Below are 11,486 nucleotides of genomic sequence, written 5' to 3' on the forward strand. Positions count from 1 at the left end.
TTCCTCATCCCTGCCATGCGTGCACAAACACACACACACATGCACACACACACACACACACACACACGCACTCACACTCCTTGAATACATTAACATTTCAGTTGTTATATTTTAGATGAGTCAGAATGTCCGTGCTCATTTGTCAGAGAGAACTATTACGGTGCTGAGAGCTTTTCGCCTGCAAATTTCTATCTTTTTGTTTGCTACGCTGGTCAATAGGAAAAAACCATATTTACCGCAATGTAAAATCTCATTTCAATTTGCCAGATGCTTTCAATACAAATCGTGTGGGCTCAAAAGAGTGGTGTCATGCTCTGATGACACGTCTGTCTGTCTGTCTGTCTGCTTGTCTGTGCCTTGCTTCCCAGGTGATCAAGTACAAGCTGTGCCGATGCGTGAAGAAGAAACACAAAGGGCGCAACAACAATGATCGGGGCACTGTGCTGAGTCTGGATGATGTGAAGCACCATGTCAGTAAACAGGAGGTGGCAAAAGAACTCACATGCTCTACTTAAAGTAAAAGTGCAGATACTTGTGTTTAAAGAAAAGGCATATGCATGTACACTATACAAACAGGCTTTTCTCTACATCTTATGCTTTCTTTTTGTTGTCAGAAAGTACAGACACCTGAGAAATGTGCTGAAATACAGTAAAAAAATATTTGTACTTTTGAACAAACCAGCATTGCAATGCACCCCCCTCATCAGCCATAACCCATCCACACACCCCACCCACCCCCATTGACTTTTGAGTGCTCTCGCCACGTCTGAACACATACCCATCTGCCGCCTCTCCCGCTTTCCTGCTCGTGAGGCTGCAGAAAAGCGTGGCGGTGGGCGGACGAGTAAGGGGGTTAGAAGATGAGATGTGACATACAAGAGCAGATTGAGCGTAATCAAAGCAGTGAGGGGGTCAGATTAAAAATTTGAAGGTGGTGAGGGTGACAGTTCACCGTTTGCCAGGCTTAATAACGCCACTTCAATTGAAAAGCAGAGCAAAGGAATGATGGTCCTCCTCTTTTTCCATCACTTTTATTGATCCAGTCTTGGATTTCCACTTCGCCCAGCCTTCAATTTTAACCTTCAAAGTCCACTCTGGAGCTTTACTGCCAATGCCAATCACAAATGCATGTTTTCACTTGTATTTCTATTTTAGTTAAAGGGAATTTTTATTTGATGAATGGCTAAAAATGGCAAAATGGATTCATGCTGCAAATTATTCCCATTTTTTCCTCTGAACTAACACTTTTGGGATAAGCATCATGGTGTCATGGCAGCATGCATAGACAAAGAAGTCAGGGATCAGATATCTTCATTTTGAAATCAGATTTTTTTTTTCAAGGATGGACAAAAATCTGATGTGCATCGAATAGCTCCTGTACACAATTGTATACATATATAATATATATATATATATATATATATATATATATAAAAGAAAATCCTCATCTCACCCCTCGGGTAGTGTCCGTCCCTCATTCAGCTCAGGTCCTCTATCAGAGTCCAGGAAGCTTGAGGCTTCTGCGCAGTATCCTTGCTGTTCCCAGCACTGCACATTTCTGGACTGAGATGTCCGATGTTGTTTCCGGGATCTGTTGCAACCACTCATCTAGTTTGGGGGTTACTGCCCCGAGTGCTCCAACCACCACAGGCACGACTGTCACCTTTACCTTCCAGGCTCTCTCCAGCTCCTCTCTGAGCCCTTGGTATTTCTCGAGTTTCTCATGTTCCTTCTTTCTGATGTTTCCATCACTTGGGACCGCTACATCCACTACAACGGCTTTCCTCTGCCCTTTATCTATGATCACGATATCTGGTTGGTTCGCCATTACCATCTTGTCAGTCTGGATCTGGAAGTCCCACAGGATCTTTGCTCTGTCATTCTCCACCACCTTCTGAGGTGTTTCCCATTTTGACCTTGGGGTTTCCAGTCCATACTCCGCACAGATGTTTCGGTAGACTATGCAAGCCACCTGGTTATGGCGTTCCATGTAGGCTTTCCCTGCCAGCATCTTACACCCTGCAGTTATGTGTTGGATCGTCTCAGGTGCCTCTTTGCACAACCTACACCTTGGGTCTTGTCTGGTGTGGTATATCTGGGCCTCAATGGCTCTGGTGCTTAGGGCCTGCTCCTGAGCAGCCAGGATGAGTGCCTCTGTGCTGTCCTTCAGGCCAGCCCTCTCTAGCCACTGATAGGACTTCTTGAGATCAGCCACTTCAGTTATGGTCTGGTGGTACATCCCGTGTAGTGGCTTATCCTCCCATGATGGTCCCTCTTCCAGCATCTCATCCTCTGTTCCCCATTGTCTGAGACATTCTCTGAGTACGTCATCCGTTGGAGCCTTCTCCTTGATGTATTCATGGAGCTTGGATGTTTCATCCTGGACAGTGGCTCTCACTTTCACTAGTCCGCGGCCTCCTTCCTTTCGGCTTGCGTACAGTCTCAGGGTGCTGGATTTGGGATGGAACCCTCCAACCCTCCCGAGATGACTGGTCCACGAAGCGGTTGCAGGGTGTCTGGTCCACGGGGTCCTGTAAGTCAGGACCCAACCTCCCGAGTAGTTCCCAGGAAGCTTCCTCCATCCACCACCCGGAGGACGCGCCTCTACGCTGACACCCAAGCGCGAGGGCTGGCTTCTTAGGACTTGCCTCACTCGCTGGAGGTATTTGGCCGTAGCCGCTTTCCTTGTTGCCAGTTCGAGGTTGCCATTGGCTTGTGGTATACTGAGGTACTTGTAGCTGTCCTCAATGTCTGCTATTGTTCCTTCAGGGAGTGAGACCCCTTCAGTGCGGACTACTTTTCCTCTCTTTGTCACCATCCGACTACATTTCTCAAGCCTGAATGACATCCCGATGTCGCTGCTGTAGATCCTGGTTGTGTGGATCAGGGAGTCTACGTCCCTTTCGCTCTTAGCATAGAGCTTTACGTCATCCATGTAGAGGAGGTGACTGATCGTAGCTCCATTTCTTAGGCGGTATCCATAGCCTGTCTTGGTGATTACTTGGCTTAGGGGGTTCAGTCCTATGCAGAACAGCAGTGGGGAGAGTGCATCACCTTGGTATATGCCACATTTGATGGACACTTGGGTAAGTGGCTTGCCATTGGCTTCAAGTGTGGTTTTCCACATCCTCATCGAGTGCGCAACGAAGGCTCTTAGGGTCTTGTTCACCTTATACAACTCCAAGCATTCAGTGATCCATGTATGTGGCATCGAGTCATAGGCTTTCTTGTAATCAATCCAGGCTGTGCACAGGTTGGTATGCCGGGACCTGCAGTCTTGTGCGACTGTTCTGTCAACCAGGAGCTGATGTTTGGCTCCTCTGGTATCTCTACCAATGCCCTTCTGTGCTTCGCTCATGTATTGATCCATGTGTCCACTTATCTTAGCCGCAATGATGCCTGACATGAGCTTCCATGTTGTGGAAGCATGTGGGGGAGAGACAGGTTATTGGCTGATAGTTGGATGGGACTGCACCCTTCGAGGGACCCTTCATGATCAGGATCGTTCGCCCTTCGCTTAGCCATCCTGGGTGAGTCCCATCCCTCAGCAGCTGGTTCATTTGTGCTGCTAGGCGCTCATGGAGTGCTGTGAGTTTCTTTAGCCAGTAGGTGTGGACCATGTCCGGGCCTGGTGCTGTCCAGTTCTTCATGCACGTCGGCTTCACAGTGCAGAGGTTCCGGGTTCAATTCCAGCTCCGGCCTCCCTGTGTGGAGTTTGCATGTTCTCCCCGGGCCTGCGTGGGTTTTCTCCGGGTGCTCCGGTTTCCTCCCACGTTCCAAAAACATGCATGGCAGGCTAATTGAACACTCTAAATTGTCCCTAGGTGTGAGTGTGCGCATGCATGGTTGTTCGTCTCTGTGTGCCCTGCGATTGGCTGGCAACTGGTTCAGGGTGTCCCCCGCCTACTGCCCGTAGATGGCTGGGATAGGCTCCAGCACCCCCCGCGACCCTAGTGAGGATTAAGCGGTTCGGAAAGTGGATGGATGGATGAATGAATGAATGAATGTTCTTACGTTAGATCTGCCTGAATGTCACAATCTCTCTCAAAGATACCTTATTCAGTATTAGTCTTTTTTCCTGTTTCAACTCAACTCAACTGTATTTATAGAGCACTTTCAAACAGCCATCGCTGCATACAAAGTGCTGTACATGGAGCAATTTAACATATACAATAAACAGTAAAACTAATCGGTAATAAAGACGGTAGAAAGCACCAAACAGTAAAACCAAGAACAAATCTAAGTCATGCTGAGTCGAATGCCAAAGAATACAAGTGAGTTCTGAGGAGGGTTTTGAAGATGGGCAGCGAGGAGGCTTGCCGAATGTTCAGTGGGAGGTCATTCCAGAGAGAGGGACCAGCAACAGAAAAGGCTCGATCCCCTCTGAGCCTCAGTTTAGTTCTTGGTACTTCTAATAATGTCTGGTCCGCAGACCTGAGGCGCCGGGCAGGTGTGTAGGGGCGGATGAGCTCAGAGACACAAAGGTTTTTAAGCAGTGTCTGACCAAGACATGACATCAGTGATTTTACATCCAAGTGAATATGCAGTTCTTCAGATTTACAAGAAAAAAAAAAGCCCTAATCTTGTACTTTCAAATGGTACCAGTACGGTTTCAGCATCGGAATCAGTATCAGGGTCAAAAACGCACGCGCACTCATGCACACACGCACACACACACACACACACACACACACACATACACACCCACACACACACACACACACACACACACGTCAGATGGCGTGGGCCACTGCCGGAATCAGCATGAGTCCACTTTCTATGGTAGTTGCAGAATTAAACCATGTGAGAATGCCAGTAGACGCGTCTTGAAAGAGAATGTTTATGGAGTCCATACAGATGAAATCTTGCATTGTTCTTTTGACATTGCTCTGAATGTTTTCATGGCCTCCTGAAAATCTTCTGCCGTGATTTGATATCAAGCAAACAAATGCGTGTGTTGATTTCACAAGCTCCCCCCCCCCCCAGTAGTTTTTTCAAACACCAACAGTGCAACAAGTTGCCAAGCTGCACAAAACATTTTCAGATCCGTCTTCATGACCCCTTTCCTATTTTTTCGTGTTTTTCCTATTCCTGCTAGGCTCCGTGCGACAACCTGCGCACGCCGTCCACGTACCCGGGTAACATGCTACCTCATCACCCGGCCCAGGGAAACTTCGAGGACTTCACCTGCTGAGCTGAACGTGAGCTGAGCTTGAATGAGTGCGTGCGTGCGTTACTGCAACCAAAGTCCAAACCATACAACGAGACTATCTGGACGAGGAACCAATGCCATGGCCAAACAAAGGCACTTTTGTACGTGAAATTCAGCCAGAAAAATGGGAGGAAATCTGTCGCCCCAGGCTTAGTGGAGAGGAAAGTGCACCCCAAAACACCCATTTCATGCAGGACTCTAATTTATTTATCCTTCTGGAGCACTGCCACAAAGGAGACGCAAACTCGGACCGCTGTCTCTCAAACATACTCATGAGAACAAAGGAAAACTATACAGTCAATATAAAAAAAAATCTAACATTTTCGAAGAGAGCCCCCACTTCCATCCAGCAAAGGGACAAACATCCCCCTTTGCGAAGTACATGTAGCGACATCACAGCGTGTGTTCACAAAGCGAGCATTGGCGGAAAATTCAGGTCTCACTGTGTAAATGCATGATTGTATTCCTCCATTTGCATGTATTTTTGTTGCTTTTCAGTTTGGTTTTTGTTGTTGTTTTGTTTTTAGATATGGGGTATACATATATATATATATATATATATATACACACATCTACTGTATATTAATATATTATTCAAAAGTTACCAAGTTTGCCTCATTCAGCAGGAGGAAGCATCTCATGTAGTATACTGTGTATGCGTGTGTGTGTGTGTGTGTGTGTGTGTGTGTGTGTGTGTGTGTGTGTGTGTGTGTGTGTGTGTATGTGTGGGCATGCAAAAACCATGCAAAAGATGCCTCTGTCGTCCCCGCAAAGCAACTCTTCTCAGCACTTTTGCTCGCATTCAAATGGGACACATAGAAGTGACTTCAGATAAAAGTTTAATTTATTCTGTGTCCACAATCATAGCCTAAAACACTCTAATTGTCTTTCCCCAGGAATTCTAATAATATAATATTGTACTTTCGAAAAACATGCAGTATTAATGTTGATCAAATAGAATGTAAAGAAACTAACAGTTTGTGGGTCATGATGAATAAATTGTGGCTCCTTCTGGTGTGTGCAACTTGGTCACCGGGAGGAGAATAATAAAATCATGCACATCCAAACGGAAAAAAAAACATTCACTGACTCAGTAAGATGCAGTAATAGTATTACTTTGCAGATGATAAACAGTATATGCCTGTGACTATTGTTATATTGTTTGACTAAAAGTGTTGCTGCACTATTTGTGTTCAAAAATTCATTGCTTAAAACATACAGTATATCACCACACAGATAATAATAATAATAATAATAATAATAATAGATATTATTTATAAGCGCCTTTCAAGACACCCAAGGACACTTTACAATAACAAAAAACACAAAACAATACAGGTTGATGTTAGTCTTGAGCCCGTTTATGCCGTTTCCCATTATATGTTAGCATTAAGCTAGCAAGGGCAATCCTAAGGCGAGGCAAAGCAAATGGAGGTGCGGGGGGAACACTGGAACAGCATCCTGTACCTAAAAAAACTTGCAAGTCAGTTCACTCGTATTTCAAGGCACCACTATATTATGGAAAATACCATTAAATTTTCTACCCATGTAACTTACAGGGTTCCTTATGTTTCATGATAAGAACTTTATTTTGCTTTTGAATGTTATATAGTATGATTCAAAATGTGCAAGGTTAGATGTGGTCGAGTCCATTTTTAAACTTCCAAGGTTACCTGTCACAGCAAAAAATAAAAAATAAAAAAAAACATTGCTTTTGAATGTTACATCAGTTATTTAAAAAAAAAAAAAAACGAAATTAGTGTGTGTTCCTTTCCTCCCTCCCAAGAAAAATTTGCAACACGGTCCACTTTGAAACTTCTAAGAGTTCCTTGTTGTATGTCACATCAAGAAGACTACTGCTTTAGATTGGTTTATGATTCAAGATAACCAATATAAGTTGCAAACAAAGTGGGCAAGTTCCTTCCCTCTTTTTCCCAACCATAAATGTTCAACCCACCTCCCCTTTCAAACTTCCAGGGCAACCTTACTGCATTTGAATGTTATATGATCCAAATAGTTCCTTCAGTTTCTAATCATACTTTCAAGCAAAGGGTCCTGTTAAACTTCAAGGGTTCCGTATGCTGCGTCACAGTAAGATCCAAATTGCTTTTGAATGTCATCCAAACTAAGATGGCCGCAGTAGGCGTGAGGGTGAAATAATTGTGTTCTCTCTTCTCACATCGCTTTCAGGGATCCTTCCCCGAGTCAGCCCAAGGATGCATGTTAGCAGACATCATATCAGTCGTTATGTTTCATGTCTGCTGATCGCTTGGCGTGGACGACACACTTTGGCCTGTACATTTTCCACTCCAGATTTGTCATAAGTTCATCTGTAGCGGAAATCCAAAGTCTCCATACCGCTGTTCAAATGTTACGTTTTTAATATATAATATATATAATAATATTTAAAAATGGACCAAGATAAAACATTTAAAAATTCTCTACCATGAATGCGACCTATGACTTGTTTGACAAGAGTAAAAAAAATATTCTTTGAGAGAGGAATTAAAAATAAGTGGGGATGTGGCTGTGTTCACGTGAGCCAATCACGCCATGAAAACTGTTAAATGAGAGATGGCACACACCTGATAATATGCCTCTGATTGACCCCGGATGAATTTCAGATGTTCGGGTAGACTTTTCCTGACAGTTAGCATGAAATTGTGTGCTAACTCTCACTGCTGTATCAAACTCTTAAGAATTCTCCTCCACCTTCTTATCGCATGCTGCTGTGAAATCTGCCGCTCCTAGTTTTAAACGCCGAATTTTTAACCCTCCCACTGCTAGTTGTTTCTCTGATGCCTTTAATAACCTTTGCGTACCCTCGTCTAACACGGAGGAACTCACCTCTTGGTTCAACTCATCATGCCGTGCCATCCTGGATTTGGTGGCTCCTTCAAAAACTGTGCTCCCAAAACCTAAACCCGAGCCATGGTTTAACGACATTACCCGCGCAGCTAGGCAGGGGTGTCGCAAAGCCGAACGCAAGTGGAAAAATGACAAATTGCATGTCTCTTATCGAATTTGGAAAGACTGCTGGCGTAACTACCAGCTCACAGTAAAGGAGGCCAAAAGAGAATATTTGTCGGACCTTATTCAAGCTAACCGTCACAACCCACGCGCACTATTTAAAACGATAGATTCTGTACTCAAACCCCCTCTGCCTACTTGCTCGGATTCTTCACCCGAGATGTGCAACAGATTCCTTCGGTTTTTCATTGATAAGGTCTCTACAGCTAGGACTCCGGTCTCAAATACCGCATCTGACCCCTCTGTCCATGTTCCATGTTCAGCTGTGCTAAATTCTTTTGAAACTGTGTCCTTGGCGCTTTTGGAGGATGTAGTTCGCCAGATGAAGCCATCTGGCTCCCCTTGCGACTCTCTTCCCCCGCACTTCTTTCAGGAGGTTCTCCCGAGTGTTGGCGCATCAGTCTTGGATATCATCAACAGCAGCCTCTCTTCTGGTGTAGTTCCCCAACAGTTTAAACATGCTGTGGTCCAACCCTTGATCAAGAAACCTGGTCTTGATCCAGATGTGCTGTCAAGTTTCAGGCCCATTTCCAAACTGCCTTTCATTTCCAAAATTCTGGAAAAAGTGGTGCACATGCAGTTGAAATTTTTCTTGGATGAACATAACATCTTGGAGGTCTTCCAGTCAGGTTTCAAGACGATGCATAGCACGGAGTCAGCCCTGTTACGCGTTTCTAATGACATCCTCCTGGCAAATGACTCTGGAGACCACGTGTGTCTAGTTTTATTGGACTTAACTGCAGCATTTGATACAGTGGATCACAGTATTCTGCTGACTCGTTTGCAGCACTTGGTGGGCATTGGCGGCAGTGCTCTTGAGTGGTTTAGGTCCTATTTAGCTGACAGAACCTTCTGTGTCAGCCTTGGCTGCTCTGAGTCACGCACTGCTCCCCTGTCATGTGGTGTTCCACAGGGCTCAATTCTGGGGCCTCTGCTGTTCTCGCTGTATCTGCTCCCATTGGGTTCCATCTTAAGGAAACATGGTATTCCCTTACACTGCTATGCAGATGACTGCCAGATCTATGTCCCACGCCTTCTCATTAAGACCACTCCTATCCTGTCTGGAAGAAATCAAAACCTGGATGGCTCAAAATTTCTTGAGATTCAATGAAAAGAAGACAGAGGTGATATTGTTTGGTCCCAGTGGCCCTTGTACATTCCATCCTGTAGACTTGGGCCCCCTGTCTCCTTATCTTAAGTCAACAGTCTCAAACTTGGGCCTTAAACTGGACAGTGATTTCAAACTCGATCGGCAAATTGGTGCTGTTGTTAAATCCAGCTTCTTTCACCTTAGACAGCTGGCCAAAATAAAACCTCTCCTCTCACATGAGCACTTTGAGACAGTAATTCATGCCTTTGTCACATCCCGGCTCGATTACTGCAATGCCCTTTACTTTGGAGTCAGCCAGTCCTCCATTAAGCGCCTTCAGCTGGTCCAGAATGCCGCTGCTCGCCTCTTGACTGGTACTCGTAAGAGGGAGCACATAACTCCTACTCTGGCATCCCTTCACTGGCTCCCCATTCATTTTAGAGTTATTTTCAAGATCCTCTTATTTGTTTTCAAATCTCTGAATAATCTCGCGCCACCTTACCTCTCTGAGCTCATCCGCCCCTACACACCTGCCCGGTGCCTCAGGTCTGTGGACCAGACTTTATTAGAAGTACCAAGAACTAAACTGAGGCTCAGAGGGGATCGAGCCTTTTCTGTTGCTGGTCCCTCTCTCTGGAATGACCTCCCACTGAAAATTCAGCAAGCCTCCTCGCTGCCCATCTTCAAAACCCTCCTCAAAACTCACTTGTATTCTTTGGCATTCGACTCAGCATGACTTAGATTTGTTCTTGGTTTTACTGTTTGGTGCTTTCTACCACCTTTATTACCGATTTGTCTTACTGTTTATTGTGCATGTTAAATTGCTCCATGTACAGCACTTTGTATGCAGCGATGGCTGTTTGAAAGTGCTCTATAAATACTGTTGACTTGACTTGACTTGACCTTGACTACGGCCCCAGTTCCAGCTTTAAAAAAAAAAAAAAAAATACAACAACAATCTGAAAGTTGCTAAGATGCTGCCAACACCATTTCACTGAAGTATGGTGTTCTTTTGATGATGAGCGGTGTTCTTTTTTCACCAGACTTACCTTTTGGAATTATGGACAAAAGGTTCTTCCTTGTTTTCACTGAACCATAACAAAATCTCCCAAACAAATGGGAAAATGTGTGACCGTCCAATGAGTTTGAACAATGCTGAACACAGCCACGTCATAGTTATGAGGGTGTGCACACTTACGCAACCACATTATCCCAATTGTTGATTTTTCTTTTTCTTTTGTTTTTTTTTTCATCCAGTCAGACAGGTTAAAGGTCACATTGTTTGAAAATGTTTTTAAATGATTTATCTTGCTCTTTTATATATACAGTATATCACCAAAACGTGTCATTTGAAGAGGGGTAAATCGATTTTTGGATCCACTGTGTTTGTTTTGTTGCTTTATTATTCATTTGTACACATCAATTCATCATCCACCCGGCTATGAATCTGTCCATCCCTACCTGGGGCCTGGGAACGAGGAACAATGTCGGGGAGTGGACTCCTTTTGTGTTGTGGGGCCGTTGAACTGTTTCCGTATCTCTGTTCTTGTTGCAGACGTCTTCTCAAAGCACAATACCACCTCTATGTATGTAGAGTTATTGTAAAAGAAAATGTATGCTTCTTCTTCTTCTTCTGGATATATTGTCTTATGATTACTATCGTGCCGATCTGACTGTTTCCTTTTGCTTTTCATATGAAAAACGCTTACTTATTGCCTGATAATCCTGTCACCATTCGCCAGGCAATGGGCTGTTTTATTGAGTTAGCCCCGCATAAATAAAGTGTAAATACCATTTTGGAAAAATTGCTATTCTGAGATCATATTTTTAATCTGTGAATGTTCTGGTCTCTGAAGAGCTCGTTTGTCAGTGTGCTCGAGTGGATGAACATGAATGTTGACTGCTCAAACAATCAGGCCAAATTTGAGAGTTGAATATTTTTCTTCCATCCCCAACAACGTCAGCAAAGGCCCAATTGTCGAATATCGCTGAACGATTGTCCTGCGGTGTGGGATATTATTGAGATATTAATCCGCACACATCTGCTCGGAAAACAGTCTGGCCCAAAAATCGTGTTAAACCTGTTCTGTATTTGCCATTGAAATCCGTGTGTGTGTGTGTCTGTGTGTCTGTGTCTGTGTGTGTGGTCAACAA

The 11,486-nt window shown here is 44.4% G+C and overlaps 1 protein-coding gene across 4 annotated transcripts in view; it reads left to right on the top strand.

Moving 5' to 3' along the window:
- The window catches only part of asic1b (acid-sensing (proton-gated) ion channel 1b), a 226,719-nt gene extending 215,582 nt beyond the window's left edge, over positions 1–11,137 (top strand). For 2 of the 4 annotated variants that reach the window (XM_086117316.1, XM_086117314.1), the window contains 2 exons: positions 369–485; positions 5,099–11,137. In XM_086117316.1, the coding sequence (XP_085973442.1) occupies positions 369–485; positions 5,099–5,194 (213 nt within the window). In that variant the 3' untranslated portion in view covers positions 5,195–11,137. The remainder of the gene's footprint in view (positions 1–368; positions 486–5,098) is intronic. The other 2 variants (XM_086117317.1, XM_086117315.1) reach the window with 1 other exon arrangement.
- Positions 11,138–11,486: the final 349 nt, after the last annotated feature.

Source organism: Hippocampus guttulatus, chromosome 8 (genome assembly GCF_054856545.1).
Source record: "Hippocampus guttulatus isolate MCC_2025c chromosome 8, RoL_Hgut_1.0, whole genome shotgun sequence".
Lineage (NCBI taxonomy): Eukaryota > Metazoa > Chordata > Actinopteri > Syngnathiformes > Syngnathidae > Hippocampus > Hippocampus guttulatus.